The sequence below is a fragment of the Magallana gigas genome, chromosome 1 (genome assembly GCF_963853765.1).
Source record: "Magallana gigas chromosome 1, xbMagGiga1.1, whole genome shotgun sequence".
Taxonomy (NCBI): Eukaryota; Metazoa; Mollusca; class Bivalvia; order Ostreida; family Ostreidae; genus Magallana; species Magallana gigas.
In genome coordinates, this window is record NC_088853.1 from 1,645,961 (window position 1) to 1,673,654 (window position 27,694).

Genomic DNA, 27,694 nt, shown 5'->3' on the forward strand with positions numbered 1-27,694 from the left:
ACAAAGGCAGTTGAGAGTCTTTTCATCTTTAACATGTATCTAGCAGATCTAGAGTTAGAAATAATGAAAATTGAAAAAAAAAATACAAACCTTAAACCGATTAACAAATTAAATCATGCATTTTTGGTTCATTATCTTTATTTTGTTTAATAACCAGATGAACTGAGAGAGAGAGAGAGAGAGAGAGAAGAGAGAGAGAAGAGAGAGAGAGAGAGAGAGAAGAGAGAGAGAGATGAGAGAGAGAGAGAGAGAGAGAGATTTTTTCACCGATTAATTTATAATAGGAAACAAACATACTTTAATTAGTTTTATGCACATATTAAGATACAGAGACTGCGCTCATCCCTACAATAATTTTGAAACCCCCCAAAAATTATAAAGAATTTTATAACGGCAATCTGTGTCCATCGGAGCGGTGCTGATGATAGCGATCTGTGTTTAATGGAGCGACGATTAAAACCGCCTGGAACACCCCCCCCCCCCTTCCTTGATAATTATATTATCACTCGGATGACCCCCTCCCATCTCTATAAAAGAGCTTTTGCCTTTAATATATGTTTTTATTGTTCAGCTTGATCAATATTGACTTAAAGGCCACTTAAAGACAGTGTAAAGGCAGTGTAAAGAGAGCGTAAATGCCACTTAAAGATGCTTAAAGGTGGCTTAAAGGTGGCTTAAAGGTAGCTTAAAGAAGTTTGGACATTAAGGACCTATAAGCACTTGCTTAAAGGTGACTTAAAGGCGGCTTAAAGGTTGTATAGCCTTTAAGCTCCTTTAAGTCACCTTTAAGCCACCTTTAAGGACTTGCTTAAAGATGGTTTTTCGCCCTGTGAAAAAAATCTTAGAATCGCGAAATTTATCAAAACTTCAGATTACCGCATGCATCTGCATGCACTCTATAAACGACTATTATTTAATTTTTTTTAAAATATATAATCACTTGGCCGATATTTGTATTCATTGTTCATTGAGAGAGAGAGAGAGAGAGAGAGAGAGAGAGAGAGAGAGAGAGAGAGAGAGGGGGGGAGGGAGGGAGGGAGAGAGAGAGAGAGAGAGAGAGAGAGACATGTATTCATTCGTTGTGTAACATCGATAATATGAAAATTTTAGACACTATGTAAAAATCTTACTACTGACCGAGTATAAGCTACAACTATCGGCACTGTGCTATCGATTAGTGCCAAAAAATGGACATTATTAACGCAGATGTCTTATTGATAGTTACATGCAATCTTACATTTTGAAAAAAAAAATATGTGAATAATGCTTATATATAATTAATAATTTCAAAGATTATGGTTTATAAAAATCGCATCACAAAATACAACGGTGCGTGTGAACTTAGTAAGCGATTTTCATGTGGTGTAGACACGTGTACTTATAAGTGAAACTCAAATAGAAGCTGTGATTGTCACTTTAACTTATGAAATTCCAAAAACATATTTTATAAACAATTTGTGCAAAGGAGGGGCGAGCTTGAACAGATCTGGAAAGTCTAAAACATGCATACATGAAAGGCGATGACTTGATTGAATAGAAGTGTATAGGTTCAGCACGTGGGGTGGCTTTTGTATTTTGTTGGTCTGACGTATTTGATACACTTAATTTGGCGTGAACGATTATGTTTCAACACTGATGAATTTGATAAATCCAGTGTTAATGGGAAATTTATCAACAAACTGTGTTTATCTCAAATGTTTTTGTAAAAGAGGTAAGGAGCGTAGATATAAACAACTTTTAAAAGAACGAGGTAATTAACGGTCTGTAATTCTCTCTCTCTCTCTCTCTCTCTCTCTCTCTCTCTCTCTCTCTCTCTCTATCTCTCTCTCTCTCTAACCCGGGTAATTTACAGTTTATACAAATTAAGTTTGTTTATGTAAACTAATGATAGTACTTTAATTAATTAAAACACGCATGATAAAAGCTAAAAATTATGAGAGAGAGAGAGAAAGAGAGAGAGAGAGAATTTCATCAGTTATAGATGCAGACACATCTCCATGCTCGCAGATGATAAAGGGCATAATATACATGTAAATAATGTGTTATATTTTGTTCAGAAATAATTGATCTGGATACACGTACAGTTTGTCTACATGTCAGGACTTTTTACATGAATTTCCGTGCTCTGCTTTCCTCTACAGACATAAGAATTCCCTCCACCAGCTTTTGGAGCATACTCCAAATAGTACTCATGCAGCGGAAATTATGTGTTTTATTAGAAGATTAAATTAAAAATGCTCCCCAGTTTCGAACCCCCAAGAGTCAGGGTTGATCTTGTACATGTGTTCTCTCTCTCTCTCTCTCTCTCTCTCTCTCTCTCTCTCTCTCTCTCTCTCTCTCTCTCTCTCTCTCTCTCTCTCTCTCTCTCTCTCTCTCTCACTTTCTCTCTCTCTCTCTTGCTTACGCATGCATTGTTGATAAGTAAGAAATACCACATAAGTGTGGGGGAGGGCAGGCCCCATCCACCCCCCCTCCCCTAATCCGCCCCCGATCCTGAAGCCTGCAAATATTTCTTTGTTTTGAAGTTGCCTAATTATAGGAAGTAAAGGACGTGTCTTGCGCTGACGATTTTTAAACGATGGCGTGGTTTAAGCTAACCCCCCCCCCCCCAAATTATTAAAGCAGTGTAGAAAAGCTACCAAAAATAGACCTCATACCCCCCCCCCCCCTAGCTTCCTCTGGGAGAAGGGTGGGGGGCAAACAAAATAACACACCTTAGGTTAAAAGTTGAAAATTATAATATCTTGGTGATTACTGCTTATATATGTTTAATGTATATTAATAGCTTTGTTATAATTTATATGTTTAATGTATGCTGTTTCTTAAATAGATTGTGTCTATAATGCGAATAACATTTCTAGCTGTAATTCATAAAAAAAACCATTATGTCATTCGATTTTTACCGTATATATTTTGCTTTCAATGATTATTTTATTTTGTGCAAAAGTGCGTGTACCGAATGTCCTTGACATGTTGTTATGTGCTTGTGTTCAGTTCAACAAGTGCGATGTTTTGGCTGCTGAAATAAACACGATTTTCGGTGTCAGTCAGAATCAGACATTCTGTTATAAAACAAACACACTTCATCGTGACTGGACAGGAATGCTACAGATAGCAGGATTGCCGTCCTAAAGATAATTCTAAAATTTTATTTCACAAACGCATAATGAAATTTAACATGAATTAATAAAACAAAGCACATACAGTGAAACTGACCAGTAAATTCACTTGAATTGTTCTGGCAAACATTTCTGCAAAATATGTAGAAATACAGGATTGCTTTAGAAGTAATACGTGGTCTCAAATCAATTTTTACCCCCCCCCCCCCGATCCCTCCACCCACCCCCTTAATTTAAAAAATGTTTACTTCGAGTACATACATGTATACGTTAAGTAGTATAAAGATGAAATAAAGTAATAATGAAAACTAAGTTGACCAATTAATACATTTAAAACTAAATATTCGAACAGTTTTTTTTTCTATTTTGAAAACCGGTAAATTCATTATCTGGGACCGAAACCATTTGGGGTCGAAATTGCTAGGTGGCGAAACGTCTAAGCATCGCTGTGACGTATGTCGAACTGACGATAGACAGATTTGGGAAGAGGAAAGTCTATTTCTATCCGTTTAGATAATTGTTCCCCGTGAAAAAAAGGTTTGTCATATCATATATTCTACAATGTAGTCTACTTCTTCCATATATCATGCCAGTGACAATTTAGGTGAGATAAAACGCGATAGTTTTAAAAATCAACTATGTAAAATGGCTGACCCGAAAACAAACCTTCAAAATCATGTCATTCGTGTATATGTAAAATTGTTGTAACTTAGTTCAGGTAAGGGAGGAGGGGGTAAGTTGTTTCAAACCAACAGCTCAATGTACCAGTCGTTTGTTCAGACACAGAATCCCCCCCCCTTTTTTTTTAAATGTTTACTGGGAGTATATACGTTAACGACATGGGGTCGAAATTGCTAGGTGGCGAAGCGTCTAGGCATCGCTGTGACGTATGCCGAACAGACGATAGACAGATTTGCATTTGGGAAGAGGAAAGAAAAGTTTATTTCTATCCGTTTAGATAATTGTTCCCAATGAAACAAAAGGTTTGTCATATCATATATTCTACAATGTAGTCTACTTCTTCCATATATCATGCCCGTGACAATCTATGTGAGATAAAACGTGATATTTTTAAAAATCAACTTGAAATAAAATGGCTGACCCGGAAACAAACCTTCGAAATCGTGTCATTCATGTATATGTAAATTGTTGAAGAAAAAAACTGTTGTAACTTAGTTCAGGTAAGGGAGGAGGGGGTAAGTTGTTTCAATCCAACAGCTCAATGTACTAGTGACAAGACAAGTCGTTTGGTCAGACACAGAACCCCTTTTTAAAAAAAAAAATGTTTATACAGTATATATACGTTTAATAAGTAATATAAAGATGAAATTAATATAAGAATGACTGTATAAATTTTTTTGTTCATCGACAAATGAATCTAAAAACCGCATCGCAAACTTTATGAAAGCCGAATCCAAGTCAGTGGGAGTTTGTATCAAAATATATACTAAGCTAGCAATGAAATTATATTGAATGATTATGTAAAGGGTGAATATATTTACTGGGAATTTACTTAGAGTATACATAGAAGGTGATACTTGATATTTATATTTGCAAATATGTTTCCTTCTATAAACCTGCAGAATAGCGAAAACCGTTCAATAATGTGTGAACTTTTTCTGATCATGCCATCACAATGATAAAGGCACGTGCTTATCGTTTCACAGTTGCATTACTAGCATACACTAGCGTCTTTTAATTTCATACATTTTAATACAGGAAAGATTGGTAGCAAACCTTTTACATTAATTTGTAAACAATGAACAGATTGTGTTCTACATCTATATGAATAAATCATGTATACATAAAATAGGAAAGTTGAAAGGTGACTGGGCGATGAATGTTCATAAAAAAATGTTTTGTTTTTCCTAGACCGTTTTCCTATACTACAAATAATACACATCAATAGTGATCATTAATAGATTGGTGAATATGGTAGGATGTTTTAATAAACTAATTTAATTAATTTAATACATTAATGTATTTGAATATATAATACATTTGTACTGAGAAGAGGGGGCGGGATCCTTGAAACAAATAATCGACATCATTCTATTTTGATAAGAATAAATTTGTAGGATTACAAAATGAAATGAATTGGCCCACTGTGTGCTTTAATAAAAAATAATATATTTATGCATACATATAATATTCTTTGGATTGACTTTTGAATCTAAACATTATTTTTGTTCAGTCGATAACTTGAGTAACGAAAGGTGTAAACCAGCGTTTTATTCAGAGCACTTTATATGTTGTATGCGTGTATGTAAACCAAACTTGGTTTTCAATACAAAAGAGTTCTACATCATGTCAATCTCGTGTAAATACAATTTCTCTAACTTCAAACGTGCATTATAGCTTAATTATGTAGTTTATTTTCAACACAGCATGACCACGTGTGATGATTTAAAACACTTTATTAATATAAATAAAATGTGTTTTTGACTTTCCTTCCGCTTTAAGTATTGTACCTTGATATTTCAAATACTCAGATATCTCAAAGGTTTTAAACAGTCCCATCTAGTTTTAGATAACGAAGTTTGACTGTATTTTATATAAACTCTTTTAAAAACGGGCTAAAATACAGACGTTATCAGTTTCAGAGAGCAGTGATACGGAATCGGAAAACCACAGTGTGGTGATCCGGAAACTCAGATCAAACTGTGAAATTGACAGTATCAAGGAAGAAAAACTGATGGGTATATAATATGTATATTTACATTCCACATATATTTTGCATGTAAAGCTACTGCAGATATAGCACCATAACACAGACAGGGTACTAAAAGGTTAAATCACGAGTTTTAATTGTGACGTCACAAACGTTGAACGCTGTTAAGTGCAACGTCACAAACGAAAATCAAAGATCACGCTTGTGGCTGTTACTGTGGCTCTTCCATTAATTTGAACTTACCCATAGGATAATACAGTAATTTTGAGGTATAATGCATGAAGGTAAAAAAATGTAAATATAAGCATTAAATCCTTATTCTAACGCGCGTTATTCAATTTGTATGCACACACTGTTGCAGTTATGAGACTATATCTTTCAAAAAATAAGGATTCAATACTTAAATATAGGTATGTAATATGTATATATCATCCATTTTAGTTTGGATTTGTCATCCCCACTCCTGTAATAATCCAGACATGCAGTTGGTTTTTTATTTCAATTTTAAAGAAAAGGTTAAGAAAACAATTAAGAAAAGAATCAGACAAAATATATACAAAAATGAACAAAAAAAATAATATTTGAAATATTAAGCATTGTATCATATTAATGTATATATTATTAAATCTTGCACTTGTGCGGGATATCATCAAGTACTAGAATGTAACAGTTGATGGTCTCTTTACAGGTTCCCTGTGTCTGACTGTCGACTGATAGGTTATACCAGTCTGTAGAATGTAACAGTTGATGGTCTCTTTACAGGTTCCCTGTGTCTGACTGTTGACTGACAGGTTATACCAGTCTGTAGTATGTAACAGTTGATGGTCTCTTTACAGGTTCCCAGGTTGTGTCTAACTGTGCTGTTGACTGAGAGGTCAAAGAGAATATATGTGGTATAGTATTCATGTAATATTACCATGTTCATGTAACTATTCTATGTATTTTTAGGTCACCTGAGTCACTCAGGAGACCCATTGCTATCTCACGTTTGTCGTCGTGTGTCATTTGTAGACATTTCAGTATACATCTTTTAAATGGGTATGAGGGCAGTGGTCATTGTGTTAGTCCTGGGGTAAGAACTGTTGCCCGAAACCATAGGCGGAGGTCAACGGAGGTGTGAATTGTATTTTGATAGCAATTATAGTCTGTTCTTTACATGGGGTAAAGACACAACTGCATTTTATCCATGTTTTATAACCACATTATAAAAAGTTACATTCTGTATTTCATAGATGAATTGTAAATAAGAACAAACTGAAGATATGTGTCACATTTGAAAAACAGTGTTTCAATCCAATCAGACAGAAGGCAAATCCTGTGTCGGCCCTCATTTCTATAACTAAGTTATGGTTATGTGTGTGTGGAGAGAGAGAGAGAGAGAGAGAGAGAGAGAGAGAGAGAGAGAGAGAGAGAGGAGAGAGAGAGAGAGAATAAACATAGATTGAAGGTACATGTTTGAGAGTAAGCAGTAATTAATATAGTAAATTAATATAGTAAATGTAGATTTTTACAAGTTTGAGAAAAGGTTAATAAAGCAACTAAGAAAAAAATCAGACACTATGTTTACATAAATAAACCAAAAAATATGGATCAACATATAATTATACCCCCGCTCCGAAGGAGAGGGGGTATACTGTTTTACCCTTGTGTGTCTGTCTATCCGTCTGTCTGTCTGTCTGTCCATCCGTAACAAAAATTTCTGTCAAATTTATCTCAGCAACAATTTATCGCAGATGCTTGAAATTTTTACACAGTGTTTGTTAAGGCATGCCATATCACAGGATATATTTTTGTACCAATCGAACGTCAACTTCCTGTTAAATGACGACTTTGCTTATTTTTTAACCAAAATTTTCAAACAAATTTTCGTCAAAGATTTCTCAGCAGCTATTAATCGCAGATGCTTGAAATTTTAACACACTATTTGTTTAGGCACGCCATATTATGGGATATATTTCTGTACCAATCGGATGCCAGCTTTCTGTTAAATGTCGACTTTGCTTATTTTGCTATTTACATCAGAGCGGAGGTATCACTAGTGAGCATTGGCTCACAGATATCTTGTGAAGCATTGTATCATATAAGTGTATGTAATATTAAATCCCGCAATTGCACGGGCTATCAACAAGTACTAGAATGTAACAGTTGATGGTCTCTTTACAGGTTCCCAGGCTGTGTTTGACTGCGTGTTGACTGAAAGATCAAAGAGCGAATATATGTGGTATAGTATTCATGTAATATCACCATGTTCATGTAGCTATACTCTGTATTATTAGGTCACCTGAGTCACTCAGGAGACCCATTGCTATCTCACGTTTGTCGTCGTGTGTCATTCATAGACATTTTACATGTAGTATACATCTTTTAAATGGGTACGAGGGCAGTGGTCATTGTGTTAGTACTGGGATAAGAACTGTTTCTCGAGAGCATAGGCCGAGGTCAACATCAACTTCTTACCCAGGAACTGACAATATAACTATTGCCCACATTCCCATTTGATTATTGATGTGTTAGACGAGGAGAAACATACCTTTGTGGTAATATCAGGGCTGATTTATCTAGGGGGGGGGCAGTCAAAAATTAACCAGGGTTAAGGGAATAGCAAAGCATGGGACATAAGCCAGTAATTAACATGTATACACTGGTGGGTTCCCATTTTGCACAAATTTGAGGATTAGGTGTGAATTGAATTTTGATAGCAATTAAAGAAAGTAATAATGAGAGAGAGAGAGAGAGAGAGAGAGAGAGAGAGAGAGAGAGAGAGAGAGATTACATGTCTAAGAAAAGATACATATGTTTAAAGAGTAAGTAAGTCAGAGAAAAGAGAGAGTGAGAGAGAGACTACATGTCTGAGAGAATAAGTAAGATGCACATGTTTACATGTATAAGAGCAAGTTTCAGAGAGAGAGAGAGAGAGAGAGAGAGAGAGAGATGAGAGAGAGAGAGAGAGACTGAGAGAGAGAGAGAGAGCAAACAGACATGTTATACACAGCAATAAATATTAAATGATAGATACGGAACAACAAGAGTAAGGGAGTAAGAGACAAAGTTTGGTTGAGTTCATCTGAAAGAGAGAGAGATAGATAGAGAGAAGAGAGGGGTGATAGAAAACAAGATTACATGTTAGAAGAGAGAGAGAGGGGTTTGATAGTGAAAGTGTGAGGGATAGAGAGAACAGTTAGAAAGCAAGAGAACAGATTTAATGAGAGACAAGAAGTACATGTTTAGCTGTAAAATCATGAGGTAGTGAGAGAAAGTAATAATACAAGAATGAAATTGATTACATGTCTGAGAGAAATATAATGATGCATATGTTTAACAGAGTAAGTCAGAGAAGAGAGAGAGAGAGAGAGAGAGAGAGAGAGAGAGAGAGAGAGAGAGAGAGAATTCATGTCTGAGAAAAATAGTTAGATTCACATGTTTACATACTAAGTCTGTGAGTAAGAAACAGAGACTACATGTCTGAGAGAATAAGATGCACATGTTTACATGTATATAAGAGTAAGTCACAAGAGAGAGAGAGAGAGAGAGAGAGAGAGAGAGAGAGAGAGAGACTACATGTCTGAGAGAATAAGATGCACATGTTTACATGTATATAAGAGTAAGTCACAAGAGAGAGAGAGAGAGAGAGAGAGAGAGAGAGAGAGAGAGAGAGAGAGAGAGACTACATGTCTGAGAGAATAAGATGCACATGTTTACATGTTTATAAGAGTAAGTCACAAGAGAGAGAGAGAGAGAGAGAGAGAGAGAGACTACATGTCTGAGAGAATAAGATGCACATGTTTACATGTATAAGAGTAAGTCACAAGAGAGAGAGAGAGAGACTACATGTCTGAGAGAATAAGATGCACATGTTTACATGTATAAGAGTAAGTCACAAGAAAGAGAGAGAGAGAAAGAAAGAGAAAGACTACATGTCTGAGAGGATAAGTAAGATGCACATGTTTACATGTAAAAGAGTAAGTATCTGAGAGAGAGAGAGAGAGAGAGAGAGAGAGAGAGAGAAAGTCTACATGTCTGAGAGAATAAGTAAGATGCACATGTTTACATAAAAGATAGAAAGTGTTTACATGTTTATTTATGAAATCATGAGGGACAGAGGCTTAGAGAAAGAATGAGAGATGAGAAGTACTTGTTTAGCTGTAAAATTAGAGATAGTGAATGAAGGAGTAATAATGTGAGAGAGAGAGACAGAGAGAGAGACAGACACAGAGAGAGAGAGATTACCGGTACATGTCTAAGAGAAATAGAAAGATGCATATGTTTAACAGAGAGTAACTCAGAGAGAAAAAGAGAGAGAAATTACAATAGTAAGATGCACATGTTTATAAGAATAGGTGAGAGAGAGAGAGAGATTACATCTTTGAGAGTAAGACATATTTAGTACATGTACATGTTTAATGGAGTTTGTCTGAAGAGAGAAATAGATAGAAAGAGAGAGCAAAAACACATGTTTAGAAGAGAAATCTGAGGAGACAGAGAAAAAGCATGTGTTAGAAAAAAAATCAGAGAGAGAGGAGGAATAAGATCTATAGAGAGAGAGAGAGAGAGAGAGAGAGAGAGAGAGAGAGAGAGAGAGAGAGAGAGAGAGAGAGAGAGAGAGAGAGAGAGAGAGAGAGGCCAAGAGTGCATGTTTAGTATTGAAATTGTGAGAAACAGAGATTGAGAGAAAGAAATAGAAAGAGCAGGAGTACATGTTAGGTAAATTGAGACAGTAAATACCCGGTAATTGAATTAACTTAATTGTGATGTGTACTTTACATCTTATTTTTTTTTCTCTCTGACTTTCTCTGCTAGATAATCATATAGTACACTTTCTCAATTATGTACACATCCAAGAGAGAGAAACAGAGATAAAGAAATGTAGGGATAAAGAGAGAGAGAGAGGGAGAGAGAGAGAGCACCTCTTTCTCACTCAGCAATCTTATGTTGTATTTTTCTACTGGTTGAGTGTCTCTATAATCAGAACCAGAATAATAGACCGTCAATTATCTAAGTAGAGAAAATATATTAATCTTTAAAAAACCCAAATATATCTCTTTTAAAATTTGACATTGAATGTTTATACAAACAATAATAATCCTAAAACTCTTTATTTTCATTGAACAGGTTATGACCCAGACCGCCCACATCATGGACACAGCAAGCTCCCAATACATCACAGCAAGCTCCCAATACATCACAGCAAGCTCCCAATACATCACAGCAAGCTCCCAATACATCACAGCAAGCTCCCCATACATCACAGCAAGCTCCCCATACATCACAGCAAGCTCCCAATACATCACAGCAAGCTCCCCATACGGAGTAAATCAGTGTTCTAAGTGTCCGGGGGACACAGCGTACCATTGTGTATCGTGTCCATGTGATCTGTGTCCCCAGTGTAAAGAGAACCATGTAAAAGATCTCCAAACAATAGACCATGATGTTGTGTCACACCGTGATAAAATCAACTACATCCCAACACAAGAGGTCTGTGTGAGACATCCTAGCCATGTTTATACAAAGTACTGTGAACCTTGTCAAGTTCCTGTGTGTTACCACTGCAGAAAACATAGAACTCACAGACAACTTGATGTTAAAACAGCCTATAAAACAAAGCAACAACAACACAGAGGAACCATTCACACCATCAGAAGTGAGGCTCTCTTTTACAGACCTGTTCTCCTGACAGGAATCAAAGCTGATGTCAAAACCTGTCACACAGAATTCTCCCCCCTTCAATCAGAGATGTTAACAAAGGCCCAGAGACTGAAGAATCTCATTGACAAAGTGGTATATGATCTATTGAACAATGTGTTATGTTACTTTGATTTCAAACACAGATGTAAAAAACAAAAGATAAAAATGATCAGACATATTGTCAGACTAAGGAGATATGAACACAGATATGTACAGCCAGCATTCACATTCAGTGCGCTACAATTCCTCTCCTTCACAAAGACAGCCCTCCCCCAGATAAATCTTACACTCCACACCAGCCAGCTCTCCATGACTGAGTCACTCAACAAGGAGGATGTGATGGAGTCACTGAGTGCAATCCAAATCACAGAGAGAGGAAACCGACGCGTAGGAAACCAGTGTCTGCTGAAACTGACGTCTGGTGCTGAGCTCCATCAATCTCTCACAGTGCCAGGTGTTGGACGTTGTTTTCACATTTCCTGTGTGACATCAGACCGGGTCTGGGTCAGTGATTATAACAATCTCATGTTGACAGACACAACAGGTGTCCCTCTACATCGTGTGGAGGATTCATGTCGTGGTGTAGGATTACACACAGTGAACAGTGAGAGTGAACTGATTTATATAGATAGGAATTTTAACATCAACAAACTGTCAAAGGATATGAAAACAACCACCACATTTATAGAGAGAACAGACTCTACATGGAGACCACGGAGTGTGTACTGGTCCCCGTCCACTGGGGATCTACTGGTCGGGATGTATAACTATGATACAAAGACAGTCAAGGTAACCCGGTACAACCAGAGTGGACAACTCACACAGACCATACAGTACCACAACACAGGACGGGGACTGTATAGTGGACCTTACTATATAACAGAGAACAACAATGGGGATGTCGTGGCGTCTCACATATATAAAGACTATGAGTCTGGTGCTGTAGTGGTGACAGAGCGTGGAGGAAGACATCGTTTCTCCTACACAGGACATCCACCAGGATCACGACTAGGGCCATTAGGAATCTGTACTGACGCGCTGTCACACATCCTGGTGTGTGATATATATACCAAAACAGTACAGATGATAAATAAGGACGGTCAGTTCCTGTCACATCTACTGACAAAATCACAAGAGATGCGTGTACCATGGAGCCTGAGTTATGATGTCAACACTCACCGTCTCTGGGTCGGATCAGGGTACAACAAGGTGTGTGTCTACAGGTATATCACCAGACAGGACGCTCTGACAGGTAAGTCTGAGTCATTATCATTCACATTAACTAGATATAGATAACAAAGACACACAGTCCGTGTTAATTATCAGTCAATAAGATACATGTAAGACATGTTTATCTGTGTGATTGTTTGTCAATATAAACAACTCATTGTTACAGGGTTAGCTGTATCTACCAGTCATTGGGATTCAGTGTTTATCTAAAATATACAGAAATTAGATACATTATTTTATTAATTAAATGTACAGTTACATGTCATTGTATTTAGTGAATAGAAATAGCAGGTTGTTGTATTTAATTATGAAATATATAGAGTGACTCATGTATTTGTAATAAGTTATTTTGTGACATGTTAATATTGACTTAATTTGATTATTTAGAAAAATATTAAAGAGAGTGTCATGGTAATCGGGTTAAAGTTTTAATTTGTAGATGTAGCTCTATAATTACATATACTGTATGTATTAATTAACAGCTAATTAATGCCTTGTTGTAGATGAACACAGACCCCGTACTGATGAGGACGCCATGTCCAGCTCAACACCAGCCATATAATGGAGATAGCTGGGATATTGACAGGTTGTAAATGTTTCTGTACAAATCTAGTCTGCTCTCAAAACCACACATGTTGTTTGTCACTTTGTTCAACATCTGCAGCTGAAATTGAGCTTTGTATAATTCACATGGACTGTAATACAAGTTTTATTTTCTGAATGTGGAATATTATAAAAGAGATATCCACATGAAGTCTATAATATTAAACTGAACAATTATAAATTGTAAATGTCAGATCATTATCAATTCCAAAATGTATCTTGTTTTGCTAATTGTGCCATTATTATACCCCATGTAATGGAATTGTTAGAGAATAATGACTTCGACCTATCTCAGTCAGTCCTGGATTTTAAGCAAAACTTATATTAAACAGCTGCACAGAATTTTATCATGTTAAATATGAAACTTTTAAGGTATTTAGGACACAACATGTAGATGTGCTAATTACTAGGAAGTTCCAATTCATTTATCTTTCTAGGAATTTTAGCCCCATTGAACTTAGAATTTTGTCCAAATGTTGAATTTAGCAATGATTTTTTTTGTAGGTAGTTAGAACACAATGTGTTGATTTGCACATTTCTAGGAAATTTTAATTACAATGTTTTGTCTTCAAATTTTGAACCATTAGAATTTAGTATGTTGCTGTTTAAGACAAATGATTAAATATGTGCATAATTGCAGAAAGTTTTGATCTGATGATGTTTTGCTAGTAATGCCCTTTATCATTTTTAGCTAACTGAGCTGAAAGCTCAAGTGAGCCTTTCTGATCACATTTTGTCTGTCGTCTATCCGTCTGTTTGTTTGTCTGTCCTCTGTCCATCAACTTTTCACATTTTCAACATCTCCCCCAGAACTACTGGGTCAATTTCAACCAAACTTGGCACAAAGCACCCTTGGGCAAAGAAGATTCAAAGTTGTGAAAATTAAGGAAGGTGCCCCTTTTCAAGGGGAGATAATTAGGATTTATGTATCCCAACCTGAGAGAAATTCAAAGCCACCCTCCCATCCCTTTAATTAAGGTGGTATGGAACATCTGTCAATAATGATGTGAATTAAAGTACATTACTATTGAAATACTTTCATTGGTTTAGAATTTTCTTTCACAATATTTTACCAAAAAATCTGTTTTAGAAAATTTTGGAAAAGTAATAAATTTTTCAAACCCGACTCGAACTCGTGACTTACAGGTCCGTAGTGAGCGCTCTAACCCACTGCACTGCGCTGTAAGGTAACAATGATGGGAAAGAAACTATTTATAAAATTACACTTGATTTTCCGGTATTGTTTATTTCGATAAATGATACGACACAACATGAAGGTGTCACATACCACCTTTCATGTAAATAATGAATTTTAATCAAAATTTTGATTTATTCTGTTCATTTAACAAATTTTTCAAAAGAGCGGTCCCTATACAATTCCCCTCAGTTGCAATCAGCCGGTACCAGAATTACATGCTTCCAGATTTACTTTTTTGCGTACAGAAAGCGGTGTAGAATGCCACCTTAATGCATACTCTGCCATTCATGATGTGTAGCATTGTCAAGTAATGGGAGAACATGGGGTGTTTGAGCTTGCTCACTCTTTCCTTCTTGTCCAAGTATTTGGTATTAATCATTTAATACAATAATAAATTATTTTTTTTATTTCTTGCAGACAAGCTGCTTTTTAAACGCCTTCAGGGGGAGACAGTAGAAAACCTTCCCGGATTATCCATAATTCCAATGGAGTAACAGAAGCCAAATAATTACCGGTCATCAACGGACTTTGTGTTCTGTGCGTGAACTCTACATAAACAACGTTTCATGAATGGACTCTGTATCTGTGTAGGTGAACAAAAATAACGCGTCATCAATGGACACTGTTGCTGTGTAGGTGAACTCTGCACAAAAATAACGCGTCATCAATGGGCACTGTTGCTGTGTATGTGAACTCTGCACAAAAATAACGCGTCATCAATGGTCTCTGCGTTCTGTGTACATGAAATCTGCACAAAAATAATGTATCTGTCCGCGTGAACTCTACATATATAACGTGTCATCGATGGACTCTGTTTCTGTATAGGTGAACTCTACATATATAACGCATCCTCAATAGACTCTGTGCTCTGTGTACCAAACTCTTTATGAATAAGGCATCATCAATGGACTCTGTCTTTTGTGTACGTGAACTCTACTGTAATTTGTTATCATACGTTTTTTGTCAATTTTATCTAAGTGTAAATTTTGTCAGTATATAATATGTTTTACATATCTAAGCTCCTGACATTTCTGGTATCATTCGGTGCTAGGACGGAGATGTCCATTACAATTGTAGCCAATGTGTCACATATTGTTTTTTTTGTAATTTTGATTTTTACACAAGAAATCTTGTATGTTGTAATAAACATTATATTCAAAGGGGAATAACTCAAAATGTGTATTTTTCAGTCAGGATGAAAAAACAGTTATTCCCCTTATATAATTGTCATAAGATGAAGTTTTACTTAAAAATGAGAAATGAATTTGATGGTGTTTATCCCTGACAGTTTTATTGGTAGGATTGATCATTTGGAAAAAAGTGATCTGATAAGCTTTTGATAAGTTTTCGATGGGTTTTTTTTATACAATGTTATGTAGTTTTAATTTCAATATATTAATAGTTGATGTTAGTTTTTAATTCATTAAGTTTGAGCTGTACATGTGTAACAATAGGTGCATCATATATTGCTTGTTATGCTCAAAAGGTAGGTCACAATGACCCAATTAGAATTATGGTAGTTTATAGTGAAACTATTTTAGAACATATCTATTTATTTGAAAAAATAAACTAACTTGTGTTTTAGAAATGATGTACCATTAATTATACCAGAAGTCATATACTCATGTATATATCAATTTGAAAGTAGGTCATGATGACCTCAATTTGTATTTAGCTTGTTATTAATCCTATGTGTTTGTTAATGGTGTTTAAGCACATTTCTCACACTCTGTATCTCTGTTGACCAGATAGATAGGACAACTCAAGTTAATGTCATTTATTTGGAGAAATATTGTACGCAAGTTTAAGCAAGATGATTAGGTATTGCATCAAAAATAAACATTCAGACTTTAATGTATCCTTTATGACGTCATAGTATACAGACAGAGCAGTTGCGATCATAGAAAAATAATTGCAGTTCCTCTGTATAGGCTTACAGTGGGAAAGAACAATGATATGCAAATATTTTATTATGGCAGCTTGTTTCATCTTTAAGCAGTAGTATAAACACTGTTATTATACTGTAGTTTTTTAGCTCACCTGAACAAAAGGTTCGAGGGAGCTTTACTGATCACCTGTTGTCCGGCGTCCGTCTGTCTGTCTGTAAACTTTTTACATTTTTGACTTTTTCTCTAACACCACTGGGCCAAATTTAACCAAACTTTATATTAAAAAGTATTCTTATGGAAAAAGGATTTTAAATTGTGAAAAAAAAGCGTGCAGCCCTTTTCCAAAGGGAGATAATTGAGAAACAGTGAGTATAGGGTGTGTGTCTTTAAAATCTTCTTCTCAAGAACTGAACCAGAAATGCCAAAATTCACACAAAAGCTTGCTTATATAGTGAAGATTCTAAATTATAAAAATCATGACCCTCAGACCTAAATTGGGGCTTCAGTTGCGGTTCAAAGTTTAACATAGAAACACGTAGAAAAGATAATGTTTAAAAATCTATTGAGAACCACAACAACAGAAATGCCAAAATTTACACCAAAAAAAGTTTCTACAGAAAAGATTCTAAAATGTAAAAGTCATGACATTCGGACCAAAACTGGGGCCTCAGGCGGGGTTCAAATTTTGATTTAGAAATACATAGGAAAAATGTTTAAGAATTTTTTTCTCAAGAACCACTGCACCAGAAATACCCATATTTAATCAAAAGTTGTTAATATAGTGAAGATTCAAAATTCTTAAAATTGTGACCCTCAGACCAAAGCTGAGGCCCGAGACGGGGTTCAAAGTTTGGCATAGAAATGCATAGGAAAATAATAAAAATTGTCCTCTTAAAAACCACTGCACCAGAAATGCCAATATTTACACCAAAGCCTGTTTATACAGTGAAAAAATTGGGGTCTGAGGCGGGGTTCAATGTTTAACGTATATCTTTAAAAATCTTCCTCTGAAGAACTATAATGCTTCAATTTGTGAGATTACTTTGCAGGCTTCCTTAAATAATGTAATCAATAAAGGCATGACCAACGGACTAATACTGATACTAATTACTAATACTGGGGCCCCAAAAGAGGTTCAAAGTTTAACATAGAAATATATTTTAGGAAAAATGTTTAAAATTTTCTTCATGAGAAATAAATAATCTACAGTTTGTGAGATTACTAAGCAAGCATCCTAAGATAGTGTAGATTTTAATTTGTTAAAGCTAACCAAAATCCACAGAACAATACTGAGGCCCAAAAAGGATTGAAAGTTTAAAATAGAAATAGCATATGCTACGAAATAAAATGTTACAAGGAATTGTTGTTCAGGTGAGCCATGTGGCCCATAGGCCTCTTGTTTTCATAAGCTTGTAATAAGTAAATTGCACAGGGGCTAGGTTGTCAGACACTGAAATTTATAACAATTTATTCCCGAATAAAAAAATATACATAAATGGTCATTCAATATATGTTCTATGGTATCGAAATAAAATCCGCCGTTAAAATCACCCTTTATCGTCGTTTTAAAAAATGTGTATCATCTGTACGGTAACAAGTGAACTCGGCATCTGGTGAATTTGGCACCTGTGTAAATAGTGAACTCAGCACCTGGTAAATTCGGCATCGAGTGAACTCGGCATTATGAATCTGGTTAAATCGGCACCTCGTTATTTTTTTATTATCATAACTAAAGATATAAAAAACATAGAAGAAACATAAAACCATTATGCAATTATGACAATTAAAACAACTGGTCCTCAATCTTCTATCTAGGAAACCTTTGTCTTGATACGTGTGCTGCAACACAAAAATACTTGTCAAAATATATATTCTAAGAATTGTTAAATCTCTCTCTCTCTCTCTCTGATAATTATAAATGAAAAAAAAAACACATACAGTGTATAAAGGCAAATAGTTCAAATGTAAATAAATTCATTTATTGTTTAAATTCATGAAAATGTATTGCCTCAATTCATCTTTTATCTATTTTCTCCGTAATTAGCTGGGGAGCGCCTATGATTTTCTCATTGGTGAATGTGAAGATCATTGTTAGCCAAGGCGAATCTAGACTGGACAGATAAACAACCAAATGTGCAAATGTTCATAAAATTGTGACCACGCCTGGATGTCTGGTACATAACTAGTGGTTATACATAATTTAGTGGTGCACGTTCATTTGAGGAATTAAGCTCAAGGGGGATAAGTAAATCAAGAATGCACAAAGTCCTAATGGCAGGATATGAGAAATGTTTTTTTTTTTTTTTTTTTTTTTTTATTGGGTTTTTCATTTCACAACATATGTACATATGTAACATAATAATGATTGTAACATTTTTATAAACATATTACATAGTCTTTATACTATTTCTACTTAATAGTACAGTTTTGTATATTTCATATGAGGTGAAGCTGATTTTGAGAGAGAGAGAGAGAGAGAGAGAGAGAGAGAGAGAGAGAGAGAGAGATTATGCAGGTGGATTACAATACAAGTATAGACTATGTTATACTGAAAACAAATGAAATGATATGAGAGTTCACATCGATCAAAAAAACAGAAAAATTAAACTTATCTCTATAACTACAATTTTTCACAGATATTCTGCCAGTGGCTTTCGTATTCCTTATAATTACATCTTTTCAACAGCAAATATTTTTCAGTTAAGATTCTTTCTGTTATGACCTTTTTCAAGGCATGTATATTTGGTGTCGGATTACTTTTATATTTACATGAAAAAATAGAAATAAAAGTTCCATCTTTAACTATACTTTAAAAATACAGTATAATATTAACAAATTTAAGCAATTATTTCAATAAAAAAAACTTACTTAGTGGTTTGAGGCGCGCATCTAACAAGATTGAAGACGATTGACTAAGCGAGACCGGACTGGTCAGTACGGCTGACAGGAAGTGAGTGATTGACCAGGTATAGATAACTTGTACCAACAATGATAACCGAGTATATTAGACTCAGAGTGGTTAACTTGTACAAAAAGCATTTCTGAAGAATTTTAAAATTAAACTATAAGACAACACATAAGTTATGGTCGAGCTACATCTTATTATGTGTCCTAAATAAAGGTCGACCTACAATTTATCTCTGTCCTATGTTATGGTCGACCTACATCTTATTATGTGTCCTAAGTTAAGGTCAATATACATCTTATTATGTGTCCTAAGTTAAGGTCAATATACATCTTATTATGTGTCCTAAGTTAAGGTCAATATACATCTTATTATGTGTTCTTAGTTAAGGTCGAGCTACATCTTATTATGTGTCCTAATTTATGGTCGACCTACATCTTATCATTGTGTCCTAAGTTATGGTCGTCCTACATCTTAGTATGTGTCCTAAGATATGGTCGTCCTTCATCTTATTATGTGTCCTAACTTATGGTCGAGCTACATCTTATCATTGTGTGTCCTAAGTTATGGTCGAGCTACATCTTATTATATATCCTAAGTTATGGTCGACCTACAACTCATTATGTGACCTTAGTTAAGGTTGAGCTACATCTCATAATGTGTCCTTAGTTATGGTCGACCTACATCTTATTATGTGTCCTAAGTTATGGTCGAGCTACATCTTATTATGTGTCCTAAGTTATGGTCAACCAACATCTAATTATGTGTCCTAAGTTAAGGTCGAGCTACATCTTATCATTGTGTCCTAATTTATGGTTGAGATACATCTTATTATGTGTCCTAAGTTAAGGTCGAGCCACATCTTATTATGTGTCTAAAGTTAACATGGATGCTCCAAACGTTTTTTTTTAAGAAATATTTTAGGAACACACTTACGAAAGTGTTATTAACATGCCTGCTGAAATTCATCTGAAAGCATCCTAGTGTAGCATAGATTCCAGTTTATTTAAATCATGACACAAGGGGAGGATTGGGACACAAAGAAAGGGGGTGGGATGGATTCTAAGTTTTGGTTTTTAAATATTTTAGGAAATCCATTAGCGGGTTATGTTATTTTTCCTGCAATGATTGCTTCCTTCATAATGCCCTAATGAATCACAAAAGAAAGCATTTCATTGTCTTTAATTAACAACGCCCAGTCCAAATTCGGAAGGGGCTAATTTAAAGTGTTTACGGCGACCTATACTTCCATTTAAACAATTGATGCACATTCATCTGTTGTTTTGTGTTGCATGTGATCAGAAATTTATTAATGGTCGTGAATTTGTGGACTGAAAAAACAAAAAGTTCCAAATCAGTGAAAGCCTGTCAAGTATTTCTGCAAAGTCTCAAAAGAATAAACAGAGATAAAATATGGGGAAAAAATAAAACGATCTAAAAATGAAGAGTTATCTTTCTCGGACTTTCTTTGACTTCTTAGGTTTTTGATAAAAATGTTAACAGAACTTCTGAGTACAAATATCGTGGCGTCGATTTTCCATTTTACCAGTTTCCTGTTTACTTGTTAGTTGTTTGTTATAACCTCTCAGAAATGGGTATCCCATTTAAACAAAATGCTTGACTTTTTTCTGAAATTAATCCTGAATTATTGGTAAATTAAAAAAACTCCATGTATAAAATCGAGTATTCACATTTGTTTAAACCGTATAACTTCAATAATTTTGCGCAAATACTAAGTTCTGTGTTTTGTTATAATTTTCTCTGTGTTGTGTGTGCCTATTTGAAGAGGTTGACACTCTGAGTTATCTCCTTTCTAGCACAGTTTAAAGTAAAGCCTATTTTATGAATATTTGTAATTGTCCCCCGCCGCAACGGGGAGCAGGGACATAGAAATGCCGGGTTCTCGTCCGTGTGTCCGTGGGTCCGTGTGTCTGTGCGTCCGTTTTTCCGTCCGTCACACTTTATTGTAAGCGTTTTCATGCCTACAAATTTGGACGGATTTTCATAAAATTTATACCAAATGTTTATACCACTAATACTTTGGTCAGCTTCGAAAATCGGCATTGGTCGATTGTTTTTGTTGGAGTTATGGGATTTTGACTCTGTTTTATCCAAAAATTGACCTTGAAAGCGCTCTCATGCCTACAAATTTTGACGGATTTACATGAAATTATTACTAAATGTTTATACCACTTATACCTTGGTCAGGTTTTAAAATCAGCCTTGGTCGATACCAGTATACTGCTTGACCGGCGGGGAACCCAGGAAATATATTCTTGTTTACAACAAGTATATACAGAGAAATGACGGTACTCTACATCAGATACATTAAGGAACTCTAGGATATATAACTAGGTCATTCTTAACATCTTAGCATTGTTTCTGAATGTGGAGGGGGCATGTGTGGATCAAAAAAATATTCCGGGGTGGGGGGGGGGGGTGGGTGGGTCTGACGGTTATTTGAGTTTGCCTTTGGGGGGGGGGGGTGAGACATATTTTTGGCAATTTTATTGTGTAATTTAATGACATTTGAATATTGAATGGGGGGGGGGACCACCTGAACCCCTCTAGATCCGCGCATAGGGGGCTTACTTAACCAAATTTTTTGACAAATCAATTATCATATCGTGGCTTTGTTAAGGAAGTGAATGGCATGTCTTAGTAGGTGCTGGCACGATAAAGGTCCTCCAAAGCTCAAAGTCAGGAATTGACCTGGATCTTTAAATGATGGCGTGGTTGAAGTTGTTTCAAAAATATCAATAAATATATGCACTTTATTCTACATAAGATGCAATGCAAGAAATAACTTATTGTCAGGGACAGCTACACTTACATGCAGCAGGGTACAGCTGTTTGAACACTTAATTTCCATTTTACTCTTAAAAGATTCCTCATGTAATACATTTCATGCGCGGGTCTAGAGGTGGAGTGGTTGCGCGTGTATTTCCCCTTGAAAAAAAAAACTTATTAAAGAAGTAAATCAAAGCTATCCCCCACCCCCCCCCCCCCCCCCCCCCCCCAAAAGGACATTGGATTCCCCCACCCGCTAAACAAAATACTCCCTTCCCTCCCACATTTTTTGGCTTATTTGACATAGGTACAGTTTATTTATCATTATATCTTTCATAACTAAATAATTTACTGTTGATTTGAGTGACTTTTACCAGGTGTGGTATTCCAGTTAAAGAACTTTGTTTCTTTATTGTAGAGCGGCTTTCTCCTCTTCAAAAACGAGCGCGACCTTCGCTAAATTTCTCTACTGAAACAGTTCTTCAAATTCAGCCAACTTTTGGGACTTCGCCCCTCGTGCTTGAATTCAAATGCTGGTCCGGTCTCTGCCACGTGCACAGCACTGCTCACCGTGGTGGGTTTTTTTTGGAAGTTTCTGAGTAAGCCCCGTTATGTTTTTATGATTAAACAACTCTGTTTTTCTATCGCTTTGTTTAGTAAGGAAGGAAAATAATGAAACTGTCTCATCGTTCTATAGTCCTATATAACTGCATTCCATTCTATCTGCCAGTTTACCTTATTTAAAACACATACAACTAACGAGCAAGCCTAGCGCGCCACGTCATCGCATGGTTCTACTATTTATATTACCTGATCACGTGACTCGAAACCTATTCGAGTTCATGTATGTATGAAAACTCATCACACTCATGATCTCAAATACAGTTGAACGAATGGCAGAGCTTTATCGCCGTGTTTTAATGATAAAACATGCGAGGTGAAAGGTTGTGAATAATGCGTGGTGGGTGGATAGATGTAGAGGGACTGATTATCATGACAACACAATTAACGAGAGAGAGAGAGAGAGAGAGAGAGAGAGAGAGAGAGAGAGAGAGAGAGAGAATAAGGTTAGTTATGAAGAGATTGATAATTTGAGTTATCTCCCTTATTACACTAAGTTATGGCATATCCTGTAAATAATTTACAACAATTATTTTAGATGACATGATAGTACTCTGAATCAAATTGGTTATACTAGCTAGTGTTTTAGCGACTCTTCCATGGTTATTATAATACAAGCTGGCATAGTTATCTTTTTTGTGGTTTATCTATACGATTGTTGTTGTTGTTTTTTAATCTTTAATTTTCATAGAACAGCTAATGTCTATGTAAAATTTTGGCTTTTTCTTTAGTGTCATAAATGCTGTGTAATTTAGAATTATTTTGTACAAGGTTCATTTCTTTTTATTTTGAAATATCAAGACCATTAAGAACTAGTAGACTAATTGTTCACGGAACAATTAGAGGCCTTTCCACCTTCCATAATGATTTAAAAAAATCCCGAAAATGTTGATAATTATTGAGTAACTAGAGAAAAATCAATTTACGAAAAAAAAATCAAAAAAAAAATCGGTGGCGCCCACCCTGTATCGACCCGGGAACCCTAAGCTTTGTAGGCGAGTTATCTGTTAGATGTTGAGTTGTGTAGTCAATTTGGATGATGATAGAAAGAAGAGATGAAGCATTCTTCTGTCCATCTAAAATTGATACCCAACGTTGAGGAACCTTTAGAATAGATAGGGGCTTAGCGATTGGTTGGGAGGGCAGTATTTGTTCATCAGTTTATTCATAAAAATCAGTGCTGCTTGTAAACAATGTGGCCGGATAGCGTTGACTAAGAAATCAAAAGGCCAGGTCAAACTCTGGTCGCCGGCGGGTATTTGAAGGTGTGGGAACGTCACGTCAGCTCAGCTGATGCGAATTCTCCTTGTGATTTGAAATGCACGTGCTTATAAATCTATTAACTGTCATGCATTCGTGGATTACAAGTACGGAAAATCGGAACTGAATTAAGGCCAGTCATGTATTTCAGCCAAGTCGAGAAAAAAACAAACTGAAAGAAAATGTAAACTAAATTCATCTAAAATCGGGGTCTGGGAAGGAAGAGTTATCTTTCGTTGCACTTCAACACAAGTCGTCACAGGTTGCCGATAGAAATGTAAACACAGATTTTCAGTGAAATTTGAGCGTGAATTTATTAGACACAAATATCGAAGCGTAAAAAATTTCGTTTTTCGGGATGATGGTTCGATGCCGCTGAGGTGGATAAATTTCTTCAATAGGGTTCATTTCGTTTGAAATTTGGCAGGCAATTAGATTCAGGTGTGAGGAACAGTCCCATGAATTTTCGCCAAGTTCTAAAGAGTTTTACTGGAGCTGGAATTTTTATTTGGAGGCGTAGTCTAAAACGCGGTCTGGAGTCAAATGGCAGGCAGTGTTTCACCTTTTCAAAAAATTCTGACAAACGGTTGTAACACTTTTTTAGGTTTTATTTTAAAAAGGAATATTAAATTTCAAGTCAAATATCGAGGGTCAAGTTCATATAAGAATTCAATCCTTGTAGAAACGAAGGGGGGGGGGGGGGTTAATTGTACATATGAATAAATCTGAAATATATGTTGCATACACCTATTACTCATTAGTTTTAAGAGGTCAAAGGTCAGGTCAAAGGTCAAGGTCAAAAGTCAAGGTCAAACCTTAAAATAAGGGGGGTGTTGGTTGTTTTAAAGAGCTTATTGCACATATAAATGAATCTGAAATGTATATGTTAAATATACTTGTAACGTATAAGTCCTTTAAGGTCAAGGTCAGGTCAAAGGTCAAGGTGAAAGGTCAAGGTCAAACCTGGGGGGGGGGGGGTGAATTCGTGATTGAAAGAGCTATTCGTACATATAAATGAATCTGATATTATAGATGTTGCAGATACTTATAACACACCAGTCCTCAGAGGTCAAAGGTCAAGGTCAAAGGTCAAGGTCAAAACATTTTTTAAAAAAGGGAGGGGGTGTTTATTTCGTATGTGTTTGTGAAATCAATGAAATTGAAAGGGGAATTACTGCCAGAAAGGGACGTCAGACCCTTTTGGGATCATAGATTGAACAAACTCCTAAGTGTACTGAAGACATTGGTAAAAATTTCAAGTGTCTACTTGTTATGGTTTCAGAGGAGTAGCGATAACAAGCATTTCGTACAAAAGGGGCAATTACTCACTAACTATTACAAGATGGGAGCTGAAGGGCTACATTTTGAAATGTCTTAAGACGTCCTACTACATCCTTGATCAAATTTCTCTATATCGCCCTAAACAAAAGAGATACAAAAACTCATGAATACACAGATTTTCAGATGACCTTGACCTTTGACCTTTACGTCATTTTGATCGGCCAAGGAAGACGCTTCCATCCCAAGTGGTCCGAAGTCTCTATGACAAATAGTAAAAAAGTTGGAAGTGATTTTATGGAAATTGAAATACTTTCAGGGGCAATAACTGAAAGAAGGGGTCTCGGAACCTTTCGGTATGAATAGATTGAAAGAGCATCTACGTAAACTACAGACGTTAGTAAAAGTTTCAAGTCTCTATCTCTTATGGTTTCAGATGAGTAGCGATAACAATCACTTCGTACACAAAGGGCAATCACTTTGTAAGTTCTGGGAGTGATCGAGCAAAGGGTCATTTGGTACCATAACTTTTAATGGTCAATCACATAAAGAAAAAATACAAACGCATGTTATAGGGCATTAGATGTAAACTTAAATGATACTATTTCATCTTTTCTTTTTTATACAAGAAACAAATTTCGATGATACTGAAGTCAATGTTTATGAGTGTTTGTTACAATGTACAATGTACAGCAATAAAAAAAATCTTAGAATCGCGAAATTTATTAAAACTTCAGATTAACGTATGCAACTGCATGCACTCTATAAATGACTATTATTTAATTTTTTTAAATAGATAATCACTTGGCCGATATTTGTATTCATTGTTCATTGATAGAGAGAGAGAGAGAGAGAGAGAGAGAGAGAGAGAGAGAGAGATGTATTCATTCGTTGTGTAACATCGATAATACGGAAATTAAATTTAGACACCATGTAAAAATCTTACTCCTCAACGAGTATAAGCTACAACTATCGGCACTGTACTATCGATTAGTGCAAAAAAATGGACATAATTAACGCAGATGTATTATTGAAAGTTGCATGCAATCTTACATTTTGAGAAAAAAATGTGAATAATGCTTATGTTTAATTGATTATTTCAAAGATTATGGTTTATAAAAATCGCATCACAAAATACAACGGTGCGTGTGAACTTACTAAGGGATTTTAATGTGGTGTAGACACGTGTATTTATAAGTGTTTGTCACTTTAACTTATGAAATTCCGAAAACATATTTCATAAACAATTTGTGGAAAGAATGGGCGAGCTGGAACAGATCTGGAAAGTCTAAAACATGCATACATGAAAGGCGATGGCTTGATTGAATAGAAGTGTATAGGTTCAGCACGTGGGGTGGCTTTTGTATTTTGTTGGTCTATCGTATTTGATACACTTAATTAGGCGTGTACGGTTATATTTAAACACTGATGAATTTTTGAGCAACAAAGACGATAAATCCAGTGTTATTGGGGAATTTATCAACAAACTCTGTTTATGTCAAATGTTTGAGGAAAAGAGGGTAGGGAGCGTAGATATAAACAACTTTTAAAAGAACGAGGTAATTATAACAGTCTGTATAATTCTCTCTCTCTCTCTCTCTCTCTCTCTCTCTCTCTCTCTCTCTCTCAAATGTTATTCTTAAGTAAACATTTATGCAAAGAAATTAAGTATGATCGATGTGATATATATTCTGCTTTGGAACCTGGGTATTTATTTTACATTTTTATAAAAACTAAGCTTGTTTATGTAAAATAATGATAGTACTTTAATTAATTAAAACACGCATGATAGAAGCTAAAAATTATGAGAGAGAGAGAAAAAAAAGAGAGAGAGGGATAGAGAGATAGAAAGAGAATTTCACCAGTTATAGATGCAGACACATCTCCATGCTTGCAGATGATAAAGGGCATAATATACATGTATATAATGTGGTATATTTTGTTGAGAAATAATTGATCTGAATACACGTACAGTTTGTATACATGTCAGGACTTTTTACATGAATTTCCGTGCTCTGTCTTCCTCTAGAGACGTAAAAATTTCCTCCGCCAGCTTTAAGAGCATACTCCAAATAGTACTCAGCGGAAATTATGTGTTTTATTAGAAGATTAAATTTAAAATGCTCCCCAGTTTCGAACCCCCATACTTCACATTTGTATTAAGAGTCAGGGTTGATCTTGTACATGTTCTCTCTCTCTCTCTCTCTCTCTCTCTCTCTCTCTCTCTCTCTCTCTCTCTCTCTCTCTCTCTCTCTCTTGCTTACGCATGCATTGTTGATAAGTAAGAAATACCACATAAGTGTTTGGGAGGGCAGGCCCCATCCACCCCCCCTCCCCTAATCCGCCCCCGATCCTGAAGCCTGCAAACATTTCTTTGTTTTGAAAGTTGCCTAATTATAGGAAGTAAAGGACGTGTCTTACGCTGACGATTTTTAAACGATGGCGTGG

General features: G+C 35.7%; 1 protein-coding gene across 4 annotated transcripts in view; it reads left to right on the top strand.

Annotated features, from left to right (window-relative positions):
* The first annotated feature begins 3,740 nt into the window (after positions 1-3,740).
* The window catches only part of LOC136269787 (uncharacterized), a 54,956-nt gene continuing 31,002 nt past the window's right edge, over positions 3,741-27,694 (top strand). For 2 of the 4 annotated variants that reach the window (XR_010711024.1, XM_066076250.1), the window contains exons 1-3: positions 3,742-4,102; positions 6,627-6,683; positions 10,900-12,724. Coding sequence is in view for 3 of the 4 variants with exons in the window: in XM_066076250.1 (XP_065932322.1) it covers positions 4,091-4,102; positions 6,627-6,683; positions 10,900-12,724 (1,894 nt within the window). In the remaining variant the exon portion in view is untranslated. Of the gene's footprint in view, positions 4,103-6,626; positions 6,684-10,899; positions 12,725-13,205; positions 13,289-14,920; positions 16,317-27,694 lie in introns of those variants that run through there. The other 2 variants (XM_066076267.1, XM_066076261.1) reach the window with 2 other exon arrangements.